This window comes from Protopterus annectens, chromosome 12.part0, assembly GCF_019279795.1.
Source record: "Protopterus annectens isolate FY-2018-M chromosome 12.part0, PAN1.0, whole genome shotgun sequence".
In the NCBI taxonomy this organism is placed as follows: Eukaryota; Metazoa; Chordata; order Ceratodontiformes; family Protopteridae; genus Protopterus; species Protopterus annectens.
In genome coordinates, this window is record NC_056746.1 from 836,448,723 (window position 1) to 836,471,277 (window position 22,555).

The following is a 22,555-nucleotide window of genomic DNA, read 5'->3' on the forward strand; positions in this document are numbered from 1 at the left end:
TATACACATACACCCATAAAAAGGACAATATTGTTTAATAAAATGAGATGACAAAAAGGTCAGAAAATGCTCACAACCAATGGCACTTAGTTAATGAAAAATACATTAACCAATTTCAAAACATCACCATCATTTTTGTGTTCTGATATAGTTCTTATATAATATATGTGTCCCTGTCTAATACAAGTTCTGTACAAGTTCTGTACAACAATCAAATTCAAAACGACTCCTGAATTGTCCATAAAGCGACCGTACTGTTAGGCACACCAGCCCCAATATATCCAACACGAACATAGTTTTTATACGCGTTCCCCTCGACCAACAGTATTACACCAGTAGAACACCATTTGCATTAGTCGTCACCCTTCAGAAAAACACTTTCGATCCTGGAAGAAGTTCAAATATTCTAGTAGACACACATTCGCCAGCAATTCCGCCCCTCGGTTAGAACCAGTATATTAATTGTAAACAGTCCCTTACGTGTATCCCAAAACCAAATTTTAAATCCTCTAGAAAGACATTCAATTATTAATACCTCGATACAAAAGAATTTCCTCCCTTATGTTAAGCATAAAAGAAATAATGTGAAACGATACCAATGTCCACGTGAAATAAGAAAAAGTTCTTGGCGTAACGAGTGATTCAGCCTGATAGGCCTGACTATTCCTTAAGCGCTAAGACGAAATGTAAAATACATCCAAAAAACAACTGCTAACAAGCTGTTTTCATTAATATCCAAGTACACAGTTCATGTCACAATATAAAGTGCACAAAAAACACCAGTATCCTTAATTCCAAAAGTATGAAAAATGCTGAGCTACCATCGGGAACCACCAGCGAGGCTCAATAATCTGATGCAACTGAAATGCTTCGCAAGGATGGCGTGCACGGTCAAACCTAGTAGAAGCAACCACAAACAACCAGCAAAAGCGATAGTAAACCCAGATAATAATAAATCCTTTATCAAGATAACATATCTGAAAATATGTCAATTATTTAACCAGACCGGTTTCGGCCTCACAGCCTTTGTCAATGGTATACAAAAATAAATTTCTTGGAAATTAACTGGTACTAGTTCTATTTATAGTCCTCCCTGTTAAACCTGAAACTATTGGTATGGCCCAACCTAGTGGTTGGGATGTACAAATACATATAGAAAACATAATCGTAAATAGTTCATAACAAATAAAGTATGAAATGTTTCCATACACTATAAAAAGTATAAGAAAGTGTAAATGGATTATACAAAATACTTATTATAATATTAATATTTCATAGTTATATGAATACAAAACATCAACTAAAGCCTTGATATTATCATTACATCTCGGCGCTGAAATACAAATTGATCAGGCAATTTATATTTCAGCGCAGAGATGTAATGATATCATTATATAATTACTATAATTTTTGAATTTAATTGTCTGGTAGTGCCCTCTCATTATTTATGGTTAGGCTTTAGTTGATGTTTTGTATTCATATAACTATGAAATATTAATATTATAATAAGTATTTTGTATAATCCATTTACACTTTCTTATACTTTTTATAGTCTATGGAAACATTTCATACTTTATTATTTTTTTATTTTTTATGAACTATTTACGATTATGTTTTCTATATGTATTTGTACATCCCAACCACTAGATTGGGCCATACCAGTAGTTTCAGGTTTAACAGGGAGGACTATAAATAGAACTAGTACCAGTTAATTTCCAAGAAATTTATTTTTGTATACCATTGACAAAGGCTGTGAGGCCGAAACCGGTCTGGTTAAATAATTGACATATTTTCAGATATGTTATCTTGATAAATAAAGGATTTATTATTATCTGGGTTTACTATCGCTTTTGCTGGTCGTTTGTGGTTGCTTCTACTTGGTTTGACCATGCACGCCGTCCTTGCGAAGCATTTCAGTTGCATCAGATTATTGAGCCTCGCTGGTGGTTCCCGATAGTGGCTCAGCATTTTTCGTACTTTTGGAATCAAGGATACTGGTGTTTTTTGTGCACTTTATATTGTGACATGAACTGTGTACTTGGATATTAATGAAAACAGCTTGTTAACAGTTGTTTTTTGGATGTATTTTACATTTCGTCTTAGCGCTTAAGGAAGAGTCAGGCCTATCAGGCTGAATCACTCATTACGCCAAGAACTTTTTCTTATTTCACGTGGACATTGGTATCGTTTCACATTATTTCTTTTATGCTTAACATAAGGGAGGAAATTCTTTTGTATCGAGGTATTAATAATTGAATGTCTTTCTAGAGGATTTAAAATTTAGTTTTGGGACACACATAAGGGACTGTTTACAATTAATATACTGGTTCTAACCGAGGGGCGGAATTGTTGGCGAATGTGTGTCTACTAGAATATTTGAACTTCTTCCAGGATCTAAAGTGTTTTTCTGAAGGGTGACGACTCTAATGCAAATGGTGTTCTACTGGTGTAATACTGTTGGTCGAGGGGAACGCGTATAAAAACTATCTTCGTGTTGGATATATTGGGGCTGGTGTGCCTAACAGTGCAGTCGCTTTATGGACAATTCAGGAGTCATTTTGAATTTGATTGTTGTACAGAACTTGTATTAGACAGGGACACATATATTATAGAAGAACTATATCAGAACACAAAAATGATGGTGATGTTTTGAAATTGGTTAATGTAGTTTTCATTAACTAAGTGCCATTGGTTGTGAGCATTTTCTGACCTTTTTGTCATCTCATTTTATTAAACAATATTGTCCTTTTTTTGGGTGTATGTGTATACATCCCAAACAATTTTGAGCTGTTATCAATGTAATATAGGATTGACTAGCTTTTGGTTATTATGCCAGGATACTATGGTTGAATATATAGGAGACCTATGATTTAGACTCAGGATATAAGGGGACTCAAGGGTAGCCTTACCGATTATATATCTGTATGGTTTAATTTGTACATGACAAATATCCAATGGCTCAAATGATATTCCGTTTTTTTGACATTTTTTTACATTTATGATTCCTATAACCACCAAGGGGAAAATTGTATCTATAAATATATGGTCATATTTTATTAGGGATATACATGAACACACAGTTAGGATTTAGAAACAACTAGGGGCATGAATATTATGTTATGAGTATCACATCAATTTGGCCTCTTTACTTAATACATGCTACATAACATCTTGAATGTTTAGAGAATTGTATTTAATACACTCAAATTGATCTGCTGATCGGGACTTATGGGGCTGTTTTCTGTGTACTAAATATGGCTATATAGATATATATATAAATATATATATATATATATATATATATATATATATATATATATATCTATACTGCAACTAAAATATTTACACATTGTATGTGATTGATAACCAGGATATTATCTCACCAGTACTATAACATTGTATTATTCATTAAGTATGAGTCTCTGTTCTAAACCATAAGTGACTTCTATATTATTGTGTTAGGTGGGCACATTAATATATTTTGGATTATCTCTAGTTGCCTGCTGATTAGAGTACCACACACCAGAGGATTCATGCCAGACCTTGTGCTGGAATTTTTATAACTTATGGTTGGATGCACCAGTGGATTAGAACGTTATTGTGATTTATTGTGACTGACATCATATGGCTGATTTTTTATATACTTTTTTTGGTATTTAGGCTTCTTATTTTCAGTGTGATCCTTATGGAACTATTTTTATATTTTACATATAGCAGGTTTACCATAATTTGCTGGTCTTTTTACCCACACATTATGAATCTAGAGCAGATTTTGAATGGGTTATGTGCTGATAGGCATGACTTAGGTGTATTTGGTGTTAATGTCATGTCAAGCAATAACCAAAATGGCTCTAATATAGGTCCTTCAGATGGTTGTGACTTAGCCTTTAACAAACTCAATAAAGATTTGAAGAATCTTCGTGCCAACATTTGGCATTTACGACTATTTAAAGCATACATACAAAAGGATATCACTCCCAGAGGCTTGAGGGTCAAGTTACAGCCCTTGGTCAGCAGGTCGGAGGACAGGCTGACAAAGGAATGGAACCAGGCTCTTCATCAATCCTCTATGATGTTTGTTAAAATTTTGGCAGCATATTATGAAAGAATGGTGGATATATGTTTAACAGAGGTTAAAGGGTCTTGTGAAGAGTGTAAATGTTTTGAATCTCTACCTATATTTACTACTTTAGTTAATAAATTATCTAAGGATTTGGCATCTTTCGAAAAACTGACTAAGGACCGTAAAATCCGCAAATTCAACAGGGATTGCACAGACTGTCAAAGGGGTCGTCCTTTTGATAGATCTAAAACAGTCAGATTCAATGATACCAGTCACAAAACACCTGGTTTAAAACCCAAGAAGAGACCTAGATCTATTTTAAAATCCACTGATGCATCCTTTGCCAGTACTTCTGGTGATGAATCATCATACATGGATAATGATGGTAGCTACCATCGGGAATCACCAAAGAGTAAAAACCCCAATACTAACACCCCTTTAGACATACACCAAGGCGACAAGGGGGTCGTAAGCACAAACGCAGTAAACAATTCTATGGAGAATTTGATACGAACATTGTTGACATAGCTCAGGATGGCTTTGATAATGTCTTAAATTTATCTGATGTACCATTAACAGATGCACAAACTATATTATTGAATAAAGGCCTTGGTTTCATTCCGGGGTTTCTTTAGTGATGAATATAGTATAGTAAATGATGTATTGTCATTTTGTCGCAATCTGAATCTTAAATTGTTCTTTTCAGGTAACATCTCTCAAAGATCTTCAGAGTTTAGATTTTTGAAATCGGATTTCCAACCACCTATGAACAAATACGTCTCCATATTTCAACAGTCAGTTATTAAGGATTTACATTTTCACCATCATGAATCAAACATTTTAGGCCAAAATATTTCTGCCATGGAAAAAACTGCTATGGAAGAACTTAGGCAAAACCGTGATATAGCTATTCTGCCTGCAGATAAGGGGGGTGCTGTTGTAGTCATGAATACTGGGGATTATCTTTATGAGGGCAAAAGACAATTGGCGGATCGTAGGTGTTACATGCAGATGTTTATAGATCCTACATTGGTATACAAGAAGGAAATTGATTCCTTCTTACAAACAGCAGAGGATCAAGGTATTATAACAACTAATACAGTCAAACATCTTACTGTCAAAGATCCACAAAAACAGATCTTATATCTTCTGCCCAAAATACATAAATCTATTACAAAACCCCCGGGTAGGCCCATAGTGTCTGGTATCGGCTCATTAACCGAACCACTTTCAGCTTTTCTCACATATTATCTCACACAACTATTGTCATTGGTTAGGGCAAGATTGAAAGACACGACACATTTTCTTGAGATTATAGCAGACACCCAACTTGAACAGGATTGGCTTATGTGCACACTTGACGTGAAATCTTTATACACAAGTATTCCACATTGGGCTGGGCTGCAATTATTACAATATTGCTTAGAAAAAATCTGAAATGTATCCACCAGGTTTCAACACACATCTTATCTGCATGGCAGAACATGTATTAACTAAGAATGTCTTCTATTTCCATGGCGAGTGTTTTTTGCAGCTTCAAGGTACGGCGATGGGAGCTTCATTTGCTCCTATCTACGCTGACCTTTTTATGGCCTTTTTTGAGGAGTGTTTAATCTATGATTCATCACATAATATCTATATTGTTGAAATGGACATCTGGAGATGATATTTAGATGATTGTTGGATGGTGTGGAAGGCAGACATTACATATTTACAGGAATTCATTCAGTATTTGAATGACAATGTATGGGGTATTGAGTTTACGGTAACATATGATTATAACACCATCAACTTTTTAGATGTTACAGTATACCATAATGAGGATCACACCTTAAGTACTAAAGTTTTTCGTAAATACCCACAATACAACACTTTGTTACATGCATCCAGTATGCACCCTTACCACACCATCCGCAACATACCAAAATCACAATTCATGCGTATGAAACGCATATGCTCATCAGGGGAGGATTTCCAAATAGCTAGGAACGACTTATGTTGTAGGTTTAAACATAGGGGATACAAAATGAGGGATATCTCTTTGGCCAGCGAATGGAGTAATTCATTGGATAGACAAACATTATTGCAATGTAAGAAATTGGATAACAAGGATCAGGATTCAACAATAAGGTTTGTCACTACATACGGCAGGAACGAACAACTAGTCAGGGACATTTTGAATTCCAATTGGAATATATTGATGGCACATGATGCATTAAGAACATTATTAGGCACCACATGTCATATGTCTTTTAGAAGGGGTAAAACTCTAGGGGTCTGTTTTCCCACTATAAACACAAGGAAGGAGGAGGAGCTATCTATTAACAAACTACCTTAACAGGAGATAGACTTATAGGAACTTTTCCTTGTGGCCATTGTAGTTCATGTTCCCAGGTCTACACATTGAAGGAATTTTCTAGTGCTAATACTGAACGTGTGTACCAGACCAGGGTTTTTGCTAATTGCAGCACTACATGGGTCATATATTTGGCCACATGCCAGTGTCAATCATTTTATGTGGGCCAAACATCTAGATCCCTCCGAATACGTATGACAGAACACAAGAGTGACATCCGAAACAAAAAAGAAACTAATGCCTTGTATAGACACACCATCAAACATTGCAATGCACAATTTAAGTTCATGGTTACTGACAAAATTGTAGGAGATTGTAGCCATCAGCAGGGTTGGCACTCTATTTTGAATAAAAAAGAACAGTATTGGATTACCAATCTTGGGGCACTTTTTCTTCCAGGTTTGAATGACCATCTATAATAGAGTCATTTGTCCATTTATTTACATTGATATATGCAGCACATTCTTTTATGTGGCTTTCTCTAAATGTTGGCATTTTCTATGTTGTTTTGTTAACCAATTATCTTGGCAATTATGTAGTCTTAGTGACTAGGGTGATCAATTTATATTTCAGCGCCGAGATGTAATGATAATATCATTATATAATTACTATAATTTTTTAATTTAATTGCCTAGTAGTGTCCTCTCATTATTTATGGTTAGGCTTTAGTTGATGTTTTGTATTCATATAACTATGAAATATTAATATTATAATAAGTATTTTGTATAATCCATTTACACTTTCTTATACTTTTTATAGTGTATGGAAACATTTCATACTTTATTTTTTTATTTTTTATGAACTATTTACGATTATGTTTTCTATATGTATTTGTACATCCCAACCACTAGGTTGGGCCATACCAATAGTTTCAGGTCTAACAGGGAGGACTATAAATAGAACTAGTACCAGTTCATTTTCAAGAAATTTATTTTTGTATACCATTGATAAAGGCTGTGAGGCCGAAACCGGTCTGGTTAAATAATTGACATATTTTCAGATATGTTATCTTGATAAAGGATTTATTATTATCTGGGTTTTGCTGGTCGTTTGTGGTTACTTCTACTTGGTTTGACCGTGCACGCCGTCCTTGCGAAGCATTTCAGTTGCATCAGGTCAATGTAATACCCCACATCCTTAACTGAAATGAACTGAAGACTAGTACACACATTAAGCTCTCCTGAACATTTGTTTTTCTGAGACTATTACTTTTTTTAATTATTTGCTCCACCCCCCATTTTTAAAGGTATTCAAAAAATTGAAGACAGAAGTTTGGCTGGAAGACCTAAGAAGACAGAAGGTATCCCTAACTTAGAAGATATGAAAAAGAAACCTCCCGCACCAATTTCACGGAAAGAAGTTGTGTTACCAGGTAACTACAGTTAGAAGGCAAATTATGTCAGTTTCCATAATATCCTGTAGTGTATGCTAATTCTGAGGTGCATGTTGTTACACGTAGTGGTGAATTCATGCTGTCACTCCTTGACTGTACCTGGTTAATGTTTCAGTGTTATAAGAATATTGACAATAATGCATATTGGGTGTTAAGAGTAAGACACTGAATTTTTTTGAAATAAGTAACTACCTGGTTCAGACACATTGAAACGTTTTTAAAATAACAAGTAATTGCCTAATTGTACAGAGCAGGCAAGCAGCATTTAATAAATGATTTGTTATGAATGCAGAACATGCAGTTGGTTGGTGATACATGAAGCTAACAATATTTTTTGTTCTGGCTGGCAGGCATTTTACCTGTTTATATTAAACAGGTCTGTATAGTGTGCTGTATCATACACTGTAATGTGTGGCCTTCCATTTGGACACATAGTCAGGTAAAGCCAGCAGTGTGTTGTAGCAGATTTACTTGGAAGTTTACCCAAAGCCCCCCTCACATCTTTGCCTCATGTCATTGAATTTTGTCCAATCATGAACTAGCAGATGTCACATCCCTACTGGTAGACCAGTGCTATTTGCTTGTATGTCTGCATCCTGCAGAGATTTCTTTGTCATGTCTGTTTGCAGGACCCTAACATTCTCAGTGGGCTTCACACATTCAGTTGGTGCTGTGATGTAGGGACAGTCATCAAAGGTGAAATGGGTACAGGAGAAAGATTAATGTATGTTGCATGACATTGTTGCTGTATTAAGAGACAGAACTTTTGATGTTATGTAGTCCAATCTCACCTACATTCTTACCTGTGGGGTCGGAGCCAAATCTCTGCTCCGACTTTGCTATACTCTAGCTCGAAATCTTTCAATTGTCTGGGCTAAGAAGGTATCCCATGCTGCACTGCTCCCTTTCCCCAGATCTCATTTGCCACTTGTATATCTCAGACGTGGTCTCGCTCTTGGCTGTGGCTAAGTATCACTTTTGTCTTTATTGACATTTTTTTGCTTCAAAAAAAAGCTATTTTCATAGCTGTGTGTGTGTTCTGGTCTAATATTTGGTATTAATTTCTTCTGGTATTATTGTCTCTTGTGGTGTCCCGCTAACTGTTTCCCCTATGGGCTAGGCCCGTTTCAGTTAGGGGACCTAGTTCACCCCTTCTGTGTTTGTTAGTGTTAGTAAATACCTATCCCTCAGGCTAGGGCCATTTAAGTTAGAGGACCTAGTCCTTCCTTGTGTTCCTGTTGAGACCGAATAAGTTAGAGGTCCTTTGTAATTATCTGTTGGTTTTGCTTAGTTCCCGCGCTTTATATAATAACGGTTGATCGTTATTATCGGTTGGTGTTTTCTCAGTATGTCAAAGGATACGAAAGAGCATAAGCCCTCGGGCTTTAAGAAGTGTACTAAATGTGGTTATAAGATGTCTATCACTGATGGACACTCTGTCTGTGTTTATTGTCTGGGGGCTATTCACCTCCAGGAATCTTGTACTTTTTGCCATGCATTTAGCCCACGTGTTCTTCAGGAGAGGAAGAACAAATTAATTTTTAAAGGACTTTGGAAACTCTCCTTCGAGGAGGATTTGGGAAGGGCTTCTAGCTTCAAGTCCTCTTCCTCTAAGACTAAAACATCTAAGGCAAAAAAGCGTTCTCCGGCTCCATCTGTATCCTCGGAGCCTCTGGAGAAAGCAGTTAAATCTACTGCGGCATCCCCGGCTCCATTGTCCTCGAAGCCGCAGGAAGTTAGTGCATTGACTGAATCTGCTTCTGCTCCAAGTCCCTCAGAGCCGATTGCGGAGGTGCTAGTTCGGAGCCGGTCTCCAAATTTTAGGCCGGTCTCTCCTCCTCGTAGGTCTCCTTCGGAGAGAAGGTCTAGAATCTCCTTCCTTATCTTCTAGGTCCTCCAGGACTCTTTCAGATGTGGATGTAGAAAGAGTGGTGCAGAGACTGCTCCAGTCACCGGTACTGGCAACATTGTTTTTGGCTCCAGCCCAGTCTGCTCCGGAGCCTGTCACCCAACCAGCGTCGATACTTCCTCCTTCGATCGAATCTCAGCTTTCGGAGCCGGAGTGGACAGCGCCATCTGATGTCCCTAGGTCGGCTCCGATGGCCCATCCTGGCTTATCGGCTTCAGCTCCGACCCCGTCGGCTCCGTCCACGGGGTCCCGGACTCATGGTTCCTCAGTCGGACCCGAGGGGGAGGCCTCTGGTCGCTTTTCGGCTCCTAGCCTCCCTGTCGGTGCTTCAGCATGGGGAAGCTTGACCCCTGCTTCGGACCTTGTCCCTTCTGCTCAGAGGTCTTCCATGGCTGGTCGATCTTCGGAGCCAGGGGGACCAGCTTTCGAGGCCATGCGGAGCGCACTGGCCAGGTTATCAGCGACATCATTCAGCACTGGCACTCTGTCCCCTCCAGCTCTGGTGCAGGTCTCTGATCGTCCTCTATCTTTCGATAGCGGAGACCCAAGGCCTCAGGATACCCCTATGAGTGGTCCCCATATTTCTGAGAGCCCCTCAGTGTTTTTGCCTGAGGACCCACCCAGAAAAAGAACATGCAAGAGGAAGCACATTCACTCCCAAGATGAGTCCCTCACGTCAGACACCGACCTCGAGGAATCGGAGGAGCCCCCCAAGTCATCCTCTGAGGATGTTTCTTTTTCTGACATCCTGGAAATTTTGAAGCAGAGCGGTGACTGGCCCTCCAAAGCTCCTTCCGAGGAGAAGTCTGTGTTCCTGAAGGCCTTTGGGGCTCAGCCCTCCTCCTCCTGGGTGTCTCCACCCTTTGATGAGCTTTTAGATCTGGTTTGTCGAAGGGTGTGGGAAACCCCTGACTCTGTGGAACCAGTCCCGAGGAGACCCAACAGATTCTTGTCCGCCCCCTCTGACAAAGAGTTTCTATCCAAGGAAGTTCCTGTAGATGCCATGTTGGTGCAGCAGCCACCAAGAAGGAACTAGCTGAGACTTCATCTACCGTCCATCCTCCTAACAAGGAGTCTAGGACCATGGGCTGGTACGGGAAGCGTATGTTTCCTTCAGCAGCCTTTACACTGCAGTCACTGAATTACTTATTTCAATTTACACGGCTCCAAAGAGATCTCTTGAAGGAGCTTGGAGATACGCTACAGGGTAACGTTTCTGATGCGGTGGCTCAGAAGGTCAATGCTCAGATGTCTACCCTCAACTCTGTTTCTAACTCCTCCATGAGGCTGATCTCTTATGCAGCTGAAGGAGCGGGTAGGGCAGCAAGTTCGGGAGTTGCTGTTAGGAGGCACTCCTGGATGCACCTCTAATTTTGCGGAGGCCTTCAAGTCTACATTCACCAACGCCCCGTTTGATGGTTCCTCCTTATTCGGAACCAAGGTGAAGGACACTCTCACTAGGTGCAAGCAAGAGGGAAAACCTCTGTCTGTTGTGGGAGTCCATTTTTCCCTACCCTCTAGGCCTTATCCCAAGACCCAGAGGGGTGGGAAGATTTGGTTCAAAAAATCGCAGAGGTTTAGAGGTTTTTTCATGACGCACAAGGTGAGTCCCTCTCCAGAGGCAGGGGAGGGGTGGTAATTCTGGTAGACGCGGCCCTAGGGGCAGAGGAGGCCCGCGTAACCATGGAGACTGCAATTCCTTTCGTGGTTCTCGCTACCAGCGCTCCTGATGGGAGGCCCGACTGTGCATTTCTGGAGCCAGTCGGGGGTCACATTTCACTATACCCAGAGGCCTGGCAAAGTATCACTCAGGACCAATGGGTATTAAAAATAGTTTCCGGAGGATATCGTATTCCCTTCTCTTCAGCTCACCCAATCAAAGGGATTCCGCAGCTTCAGAGGTTTTAAAGCTGCTAGAAAAAGGAGCCATCCAGCCTGTCCTCTCAGACCAGATTGGATTAGGGACTTATTCAAGATTCTTTTTGATGCCGAAAAGGACAGGGGACCTGAGACCCATTTTGGATCTCAGCAGATTGAACTCCCATGTGAAGAAGTCCAGGTTCTGAATGGTCACGTTGCAATCTATTCTCCCATTGTTGGGAAAAGAAGTGTGGATGGGCTCCATCAACCTCAAGGATGCTTACTACCATATAAAGATGGACAGGGCATCCAGAAGTCATCTACACTTCCGGCTGGGAGCCAGTCATTTTCAGTTTCGCGCCCTGCCCTTTGGTCTCACCACAGCCCCCAGGGTGTTCACCAAATGCATGGCAGTGGTAACGGCTCACTTGAGACATCAGGGATTCCAAGTGTTTCCGTATCTGGACGACTGGTTCCTTTCTGCCACCACCAGGCATCTACTCTTACAAACCAGAGAGAGATCAAACTGTGTCAACAATTAGACATCCCCCTAAATTGGGAAAGGTCTGCCTTGTTGCCCTCACAGCGTGTCACCTTTATAGGCACCGAGTTAGACACCGTGCTCATGAGGGCATTTTTACCAATAGAAAGGATTCAAAGTTTACAACAGCAGGTGTACGCGTTACTCCCTTTGAGAAGAGTGAAGGCAAGATTGATCCTCAAATTGTTGGGGACGATGGCTGCTAAAATTATGCTGGTTCCTTTGGCGAGGCTACACATGAGGCTCCTTCAATGGCTACTTTTCGCCCAGTGGTCTCTACAACATCTTCCTCATCTCATAATAATCACAGACAGGTGCAAGCAGGATCTGCACTGGAGGATTCACACCAGCAACCTCGACGTGGGAAAACCCTTCGTTCCGTCCCCTCCAGTTGCCACAGTGACCACGGATGCCTCCCAGATGGGGGGGCATTATCTAGGCAGGACAGTCCAAGGCACGTGGCAGGAACACGAGATGCATCTACATATCAGTGTCCTGGAGATGAGAGCAGTGCTACTAGCGTTGCAAGCACTTCAGAGCTTTCTTTCTCTCGGGACAATTGTGATTCACACAGACAATATGTCAGTGGTATGGTATCTAAACAAACAGGGAGGTACCAATTCGTACCCCCTTTGCAGAGAGGCCATGCGAGTGTGGCAGTGGGCAGTGGTTTCCCAACGTTTTCTTGTAGCAACGCACATTCCGGGGAAGTCCAGTGTGATTGCCAACAGGTTGAGCAGAGCCGTTCTGATGCCTCACCAGTGGTCCCTGAATAATCAGGTTGCGGAGCAGATTTTCTGCAGGTGGGGTCAGCCTTGCTGCGACCTATTTGCCAGCTCCCCTCAATACCAAATGTAGCAGCTACTTCACCCTTATCCGCCGTCAGGGGGAATCACCCAGGGACGCTCTAGTTCACGATTGGCCCTCCAGTCTACTGTATGCCTTCCCTCCTGTTCCTCTGCTGACATAGGTCATTCAGAAAGCGCAATATTTGGGAAGCAAAATTATTCTGATTGCTTCACACTGGCCTCGTCAAGTTTGGTTCCTCTTTCTCCATCCTTACCTAGTAGACACCCCCTGGATTCTGGACCCTCATCCAGATTTGCTGACTCATATGTCAGGGCAGCTCCATCCCTCTCTTCAGACCCTCCGGTTGACAGCCTGGCTGCTCCATTTCCATCATTAGTCAGACTTCATAATTTTTCACTGGAAGTGGTTCATATTCTGTCTTCCTCCCATAAGCCTTCCACCAGAAAAATCTATTCCAGCAAATGGAAGAGATTTTCCATCTGGGCGCATGCAAGACCAATTGATCCTTATACAGCCCCAGTTATGTCAGTCCTGGAGTTCCTCTCCATGCTTTTCAATCAAGGATCAGCGGCCGCAACTATTAAAGTCCAGTTGGCTGCTATTTCCACTTTTCACGTCATTGATGAGCCTAGTCTCATGACACATAGACTTTGTAAGGCATTCCTGAAAGGCACTATGCTGCTTCGTCCTCCAGTTTTTGAACCAGTTATGCCTTGGGACTTAAATTTTGTTCTACAGTGTCTCACTTCGCCCCCCCTTTGAGCCTGCAGCCATGTGTGATTTAAAATATTTGACTTGGAAGACAATCTTTTTAGTAGCCATCACTTCAGCCAGACGTGTCTCGGAGCTTCAAGCCTTATCAGTTAGATCACCTTACTTGATTTTTCATAAGGACAGGGTTTCTCTCAGACCAAATTCTTCCTTTCTACCGAAAGTGGCTTCAGTTAGTAATCTAAACCAATCCATTGAACTACCTGTATTCTTTCCAGAGTTCTTGAACAAGACAAAATTTAGATTTCATCATCTGGATGTGCACATACAATTACGATTCTATTTACATAAAACAAAGGATCTCAGAAAATCGGATCAGTTGTTTGTCTCATTTTCAGAAAACAGGATTGGGTCTCCTGTTTCCAAAGTCACCTTGTCTAGATGGATTTCCAGTTGTATTTCAATCATTTATGCTTCAGGTGGCAGGGATTTACCATTTCGAGTGAAGGCTGATTCTACTCGATCTGTGTCTACATGTACAGCCTTTCAGGCCAGGTTGTCTATGGATGATTTGTGCTGTGGCTACATCGGCATCTCCTCACACCTTTGTTACTCACTACATGTTAGATTTGGTGTCCAGAGGCAGGCCTTCCTCTGGTTCCACAGTGCTCAAGAGTATTTTCCACTGAGCCTCCCAGGATTCAGGTGCTGGGGACGCTGTCCCACGGGTAAGAATGTAGGCGAGATTGGACTACATAACATCTAGAAGTTATGTACTCACCATAACGTTCCATGTATGTAGTCCATCTCGCCTCACATTCTTACTTACCTCCCCCCCCTTCCTCCATCCTGGAGGACCAAGGGGTTAGGTATGGTTTCAAATTCCTTTCTGGTTAGTATGTTCTTCCTTCTCTATGTTGTATGTGGAGGAGTGAATGATTAGCTCGCAGCAAACAAGATCTGGGGAAAGGGAGCAGTGCAGCATGGGATACCTTCTTAGCCCAGCCAATTGAAAGACTTCGAGCTAGAGTATGTCCAAGTTTCGGCTCCGAACCCACGGGTAAGAATGTGAGGCGAGATGGGCTACATACATCGAACGTTATGGTGAGTACATAACTTCTTGTTTTTCCTCCTGAGGTGTTCTCTGCATTACTGAACATGAAATCTCAAACTGGGCTGGTATTTTTGCATAGTATGAGCAGCCTATTTCAGACAACAAGAGAGTGAAGTATCTCTTAAGGCTGTGTGATTTTAGATGTGAATGATATGCAGCACCTGTTTTGTTGTTTTTGCTTAGTGATGGACTTGCATTTGTGAGGAATGAGGCAGAGCATGTGGCTTTTGGGACAACAAGCATGCTGGATAGTGTGTCTTTTGCATTCTTTGTGAGGGCTTATTGGAATTAAATGTGAAAAACGTCTTCTGTCAGGCAGATTAAACCATGTTTGCTGCTCTTAGCAGTAATCACATAAACTTAACCATTAATGCCCTTAATTATTACTTGGCCTACACAGCCATCGTGTTATTTACATTAAACGTAGCCACTAATGGCACATACATTAGCCACTAATGGCACATACATATCACTTGACCTACCTGTCCATTCTGTTATTCCAGTAAACATAAAACCAAGTCCAGGAGGATGAGGTGCCCAAAACAAAACCAATAAACAGGAAAAAAGCACCAGCAAGCCATAACCACCTTAAAACATTTAATGTGTTCCACAGCAAGCAAAGCACAACACAGCACACAGTGCTAACACTGAAACTACTACCAGTTCATTTTCATCTCCAACTTCATCAGAAAAATGCTGACAATCCAAACCTCTCCCCAATTTTAACCCTTTCCTAAATATACCTTAAAACAGGCATAATAAATACAAGTTGTATTTATTATGCCTGTTTTTAAGGTATGTTTACATGATTTTAAGTTTTGGCAGTGTGCAAAGGTGTAAATGGGGAGGGGTTTGGATCGTCAGCATTTTTCTGATGAAGTTGGAGACTAAAACAAACTGGTAGTAGTTTCAGTGTTATCATTGTGTGCTGTGTTATGCTTTGCTTGCTGTGGAACACATTAAATGTTTTAAGGTGGTTACGGCTTGCTGGTGCTTTTTTCCTGTTTATTCCAGTAAACATAACCATTAAACCAGTAATGGCACATACGTACATACATACATATCATTTGGCCTACCCATCCATCCTGTTATTTGCAGTAAACGTATCCACTAATGGCATGTGCATATCACTTGACCTACCTGTCCATTCTGTTATTCCCAGTAAACATAACCACTAAAGGCACCTACATATCACTTGGCCTACTCGTCCATCCTGTTACTCCCAATAAACATAACCATTTAATGGCACATAGGTTCATAGGTTGATACTAGACTATCGGCTCTAGGGCCTATACAAGCCTAGCCATAACAATTCCCTGGATATTTCTTCCCACAATATTTACTTCCCTGGACCCCTGTCTACCAGGGCGACTGACATGATCCCCGGGGTGAATTTCCTATCTCCCATCCAATCATCAAGGTTCTTTTAGAAGAGGGCCAAGGAGGCGCTCTGTTTGACATGTATGGGCAGTCTATTCCAGAGTATGGGGAGTCTCTGGGTCAGGAACCTATCCCTCCAGCATGTTTTGTTCATTGTGATGACAAGGTTTAGATCTCTGGAGCGTGTGGCTCTGAGGGATTGGGATTTCTTTAAGTGGAGCATGTCCAACAGCTCAGGGTTTGACATGGCCTTGTATGTTAAGCAGAGATCACCTCTGAGTAGACGATGTGCCACAGAGTATAGCTGGAGTTTTTTTTAGACGGTCAGCATATGGCATCTGCTTTAGGCCTGTGATTCTTTTAGTGAGGTATTTCTGCGGCCTTTCTAGCTGTTGCAGATGTCCTGTGAGGTACATACCAAATGGGGAGTTATACTCTATAATGGGTCTGAGGGATGAGTACAGTGGGACAGTGACCTCTTTTTTTGTGGATGAAAATCCCTTAGTGATGAGGTGTGCCACTTAGAAGGATTTCCTGGCTGATGTGGCAATGTGGTTATCGAAGGTGAGACCACTGTCCACCTGTGTCCCTAAGTCTCTCATCACACTTTCGATGTTTAGTGTACTGCCACCTATGTGGTAATTCATGGGTACATGTTTTTTTTTCCCAAAAGGGATAACTATACATTTCTTGGCATTAAGCTTGAGCCCATGGCTCTGGCACCAGGCATCTGTTTCTGTAAGGCCCTTTTGTAGAATATCCACATAATTTGGGGATTCAGTAATGGCTCCCAGTTTGCAGCCATCTGTGAACTTTGTTAGCCAGAGTCCCTTAGTGTTGGCCTGTACTTCAGAGAAGTAGATGCCAAACAAGAGTGGTCCCAGGACTGAACCCTGAGGTACTCCACTTGTCACTTGTCTGGAGCTGGATTTGGAGTTGGCTACTTTTACAGTCTGGGTTCTGTCAGTAAGCCAGTTGGCAACCCATTGAGTGACATAGGGATTTATGCCCAGCTTTGTAAGTTTGTCTATGATTCCAGAGTGGGGGATGGTGTCGAAGGGCTTGGAGAGGTCCAGATAGGCTGTGTGGTCCACCTTACCCTCATTCACAGCTCTGGAGACTGATTCAAAGAAGTCAATTAGGTTCAGGAGACAAGATCGGCCCTTCACGAACCCAAACTGGGTGGGGTCCAGTGTATGAAGGTTGCCAATGTCTTTGTTTATAAGTTCCATGATAATGCGTTCAATGCCCTTGCAGATCAGGCTCATTAGACTGATGGGACGGTAGATGTTCATTGTGTTTCACTGTTGCAGTCATTACACTTGGGTTATCCTGCTGGCAGGCTACCCGCAGTCGGCCTGAATTCCACAGTCCTGGTCCGGCGTCGGTTGCTGTCACCTCTTCCCTGACGTCAGTGCACTAGGGGTATAAAAGATGCGCCCGACGCCATTTTCTTCCATCTTTCTTGCTGCGCGGTGCCCGAAGCAAAAGCAGTTCGCACGTGCCGGTTGGCCGACTCCTGAGATTTTTGAAATCGAATTTCAGATCCGAAGTCTTCATTAAAGCTAAGTACCCCATTGGGGAAACTTTTTTCTTGCTCCAGACCGATGTCAGAAAAAGTTAACAATTGTATTTCTTGTGGAAAGCAAATGCCTCATAAGGATTTTCATTCTTACTGTATTCCTTGCCTAGGCCCAGACCATGACGTTGCTAGCTGTCGGTTTTGTGCTAGATTTAACCAACGCACTATTAAGCATCGGTACGATTTTGCCTTTCATTACTTTGGCCGAAGATTTAATTGTATAATGCCATCGGAACAGCCGACGACCGTAGTTTATAAAAAGTGCAAGGAAAAGGACAGGCATCCAAGGTCCAAAACCGACGAGGCCTCCGCTAGGCAAGTCGCCGGTTCTCAGGGAGGTGCTTTTGCAGCACCTGACACCCACTACCTCAGAGCCACAGGCCGCTTCCGACTCCCACGTGGAGACAGCTAGGCCTCTGGATACTGTAGGTATTGGACACTCGGAAACTGTTCCCTCAGATAGGTCCGGAGCCGCTGAGCAGGCATCGGCTTCTGAGGGTGTTTGCAGACCTATACAGTTGTATGTCAAGCCAACCTCAGCCTCAAAGGCAAAGACTAAAACAGCTTTAAAGACAAAGAAACAAGTACAGCATTCTCCTGGACAGACTTCCATGCCTAAGAAACAGATGCTTAAAATGGCCGAAGACCTAATTACTTTGATCAGGGGCTCCCATCACCCCCTCCTAATAAGAGGCCTAGGCAAGACACAGAATATGACTCTTCTGATCAGGTTTCCATTTCCTCTGACTCCTCTTCTGAACAGGGATACTCTCTTCCTCCCTATGAGGATTCTGATGCTGAAGAATCTATTCCTTCAGCCTTTCCTCCTGAGGATTATTCTTTTGGGGAAACCCTGCATACCATGAGGGAGCATTTTCACTGGGAGAGCCAATATTACTCAGAGTCTAAGAAAAGGCTCAGAGACTTTCTTTTACTACCTCAGCACAGACCGCTTGCTATTCCACCTGTTCTAGACATTGTAGATGATGTATTTTCAGAGTCCGGCCTGTCTCCTGACTCTTTACCCCCTGCACCTGTTAAGCCAGACAGATACTACACGGTTCCAGATTCTCATAAATTTCTATATAAAAACCCTGCTGCTGACCCAGAAACTATATCTCAGGGTCCCAAAGGGGTCAAGGCTTCCACTACAAAAAACCCTGTCCCCTCTGATAGGGATTCTAGGGCACTGGACAGATGGGGAAAAAAAGTTTACGCTTCTGCTACCTTGGCAGGGCTTTAATTTGTCAGTTTCATATGCTTAAATATCAGCAATACTTAATGTCACTGCTAAAACAGAAACTGTTGACACATTCTGAATGTTTTGAAAACAAGGAAATGCAGGATTTATTGCATGCAGCTGAACAAGTGGGAAAGCATACTTTGCAATGTGGTTTTGATTCACTGGAGGCCTCTTGCAGGGCCGCTGTTACGGGTTCTGTCATTAGAAGGCATGCTTGGTTAAAGGAACAGAATCTGCCTGATCATGTTAAAGCAAAATTATTGGATGCTCCATTACAGCATGATACTTTGTTTGGTGTTAAGGCAGAAGAGGTGTTGAAGAAAATGAGGATAAAGCAAAATCTATGCAGGCAGTTAGGGATTTCTTACAGGTACAGCCACCCAGATTTAGCAGGAACTGGCTTTCTAAGAATTGGTCCTTTCCAGTGTCAGACAGGCCACAAAGAGGCAGATACAGACGCCCAAGAGGCAGATCCCAGCCCCAAGGCTCATACAGGCCTAAACAATGGGGTGTTTCTACCTCCAAAAGCGGAGAAGACAAATCACAGCCATATAGGAAACAGTCCCAATGACTTTACTCTGCCAATGCCAAGCACCTATCTTTTGGCAGCACCCTTGGGGGAAAACTAGCACTTTTTTCACAAAATTGGCACATGATCACCCAGGACAAATGGGTCATAAATAAATATAGTGTCTCGGCTACAGGTTCCACTTTCACACCTTTCCAAAAACAAAAGGTATGCCAGACCTGCCACACAATCAATGGGCAGAGGCACAAGAGCAAGTTTCATCCCTCATGGACATGAGGGCTATTCAGCGAGTACCACAGCAAGAGTAGGAACAAGGATTTTACTCAAGACTTTTCTTGGTACCCAGAAAGAACAAAGTCTGGAGACCAATATTGGACCTGTCTATTCTAAACACTTTTCTGGACGTTCCAAAATTCAAAATGTTGACTCTGCATCAGCTTCTGCCCATGCTGGGCAAGAAGGCTTGGCTTGTAACTTTGGACCTCAAAGAGGCATACCTGTATGTCCCAATCAGACAATCTTGCAGAAGATAGCTAAGATTCATAGCTGTCTCAATGCACTGCCAATTCTCTGCACTGCCCTTTGGCTTATCTACTGTGCCCAGGGTCTTCACAAAATGCCTGGCACCAGTAATTGCATTTTGCAGACAAAGAGGAATCCAAATATATCCATACTTGGATGACTGCCTTATTCAAGCAGAGAACAACGACATTCTACTGAAGCATCTGGCATTTGTAAAAAGATTACTAATTTGCCTAGGGTACACAGTAAACAAAAAGAAATCAAAACTGGTACCCTCTCAAGAGATAATATTCCTGGGTGCAAGCTTAAATACAACTACCCAGATGGCTTATCTCACACCAGACAAACAAAGGCAACTGACTTCTTACTTTGAAAAGATGACAACAAAGACCCAGTTATCTGCAAGAAAAATTCTGCAGGCTTTGGGCTTCATGGCATCCTGCATTCTCCTGCATATGAGGAAGCTACAATGGTATCTAAAAAGTATTTGGACTCAACATTGCCACAGTCTGGAAACATTAATTACCCTCATTCCCTGCCTGCAACAGGAGTTTCAATAGTTGGCACAGGCCTGTCACCACAACAACGGACAGCAATTCACTTTGCCCACAGCCAGGCAGACACTAACAACAGATGCATCAGATTATGTCTGGGGGGCCCACATGGCAGGAAAATGTATTCAGGGCACTTGGCCCGCAAGCCAAATGCATCTTCATTTCAATCAAAAAGAGATGCTAGCTGTACAGAATGCCCTGACAGCCTTCAAGGATCTACTTCATCCAGGACAACTGTTGATAAGGATGGACAATACTACAGTCATGTTGTACATAAACAAGCAAGGAGGCACACATTACTACCCCCTCTGCAGACAAGCCATGACTTTGTGGAACACAGCATTGACTTTTCAAGTGCACCTGCAAGCACAATTCCTGCCAGGAAAGACAAATACTCTGGCAGACGAACTAAGCAGAAACCTCATGGATCCTCATGAGTGGAAACTAGATCCACAAATCTTCAGCATGATAAGGAAATTGGGGATGCCCAGACGTAGATCTATTTGCCTCCTCTCACAACTGCCAACTACAGAGATTCTGCACAAGGACTTATCACAAACAAGCATGGAAAGTGGATGCTCTATCATTCAGCTGGAAAACCCTTACAGTATATGCTTTTCCTCCACTGCCTCTCCTCCCCAAGGTACTCCTAAAGGTCAGACAAGAGAAGCCAAAAATGATACTGATTGCCCCAGACTGGCCACGTCAGCACTGGTATCCAATTCTAAAGAGCTTGTCTCAAGGCCCAGCCTGGACATTATCTCAAATTCCTCATTTACTGACCCAACAAAACAATCAGATCCTGCACAGCCAACTCAGAACCCTAAATCTGGCTGCATGGCGGATAATGTAACCATTCAGAACACACCTCTCTCTAAAGCAGTTATGGATATTATTTTGGAGGCAAGGAGGCCCAGCACCAGAAAATCTTATGCAGAAAAATGGAAGAGATTCTGTGCTTGGAACCAGGCACAAGGAAGTGACACGCTTGTACCAAATATTCCTCAGATTTTACAATACCTAACTGAGATGCTGTACAAAGGCCTATCCTTCTCATCAATAAAGATCCATGCCTCTGCCATTTCAGCTCATTACAATACGGACCCACCTATTTTTTCACATCCACTGCTAAGGCAGTACCTCAGAGGGGCCAAAAACATAAGACCTCCAAGGAGAGCGCCAATACCTGCATGGGACCTCAATTTTGTCTTGGAAAAGCTCACACTGTCTCCTTTTGAGCCAGCCAATACAGCTGAGATAAAATACTTATCATGGAAAACAGCTCTGCTCTTAGCAATAACTTCAGCAAGAAGAGTCTCAGAGTTACAGGCACTAATGGCTGTGGAACCTTTTATTATTTTCCATCCGGACAGGGTTTCTCTAAGGTCAAACCCAACATTTATGCCTAAGGTAGTGTCCAGTGTGGCTCTTAACCAAACCATTCATTTGCCTACCTTTTATCCAAACCCACAGAATAAGAGGGAGAGACTTCTGCATTCTTTGGTCATACACAGACAGCTACGCTTCTACTTGGACAAAACTAAAGCTTTCAGAAAGACTGAACAACTCTTAGTGGCATATGCTGCAGGATCGCAAGGAAAAGCTATTTCAAAGCAGACTGTTTCAAAATGGATAGGCCACTGCATTCGTTTCTGCTATTCACAACATGGCAAATCAGTGCCTAAGGGCATTAGGCCACATTCAACCAGAGCAGCAGCCACTTCAGCAGCCTTCCTCAGAGGAGTACCAACCAAGGACATTTTGGAGGCTGCAACTTGGACTTCAGTGCACACTTTTACAAAGCAGTACCACTTACCTCTGTACTCTAAATCCAGAGCAGGCTTTGCCACTGCAGTTCTGCAGGGCCTAATAGCCACTCCTAATTCTATTTAGGCCCGGCCACCCAACCTCAGCTTTGGGATTCAACCCAAGTGTAATGACTGCAACAGTGAAACACGATGAACATAGTACAGTTGTGTGCATACCAT

The 22,555-nt window shown here is 42.1% G+C and overlaps 1 protein-coding gene across 3 annotated transcripts in view; it reads left to right on the top strand.

Moving 5' to 3' along the window:
• The window catches only part of ZNF512B (zinc finger protein 512B), a 1,438,759-nt gene that overhangs the window by 862,447 nt on the left and 553,757 nt on the right, over positions 1-22,555 (top strand). For all 3 annotated transcript variants that reach the window (XM_044089878.1, XM_044089880.1, XM_044089879.1), the window contains exon 8: positions 7,666-7,791. In XM_044089878.1, the coding sequence (XP_043945813.1) occupies positions 7,666-7,791 (126 nt within the window). The remainder of the gene's footprint in view (positions 1-7,665; positions 7,792-22,555) is intronic.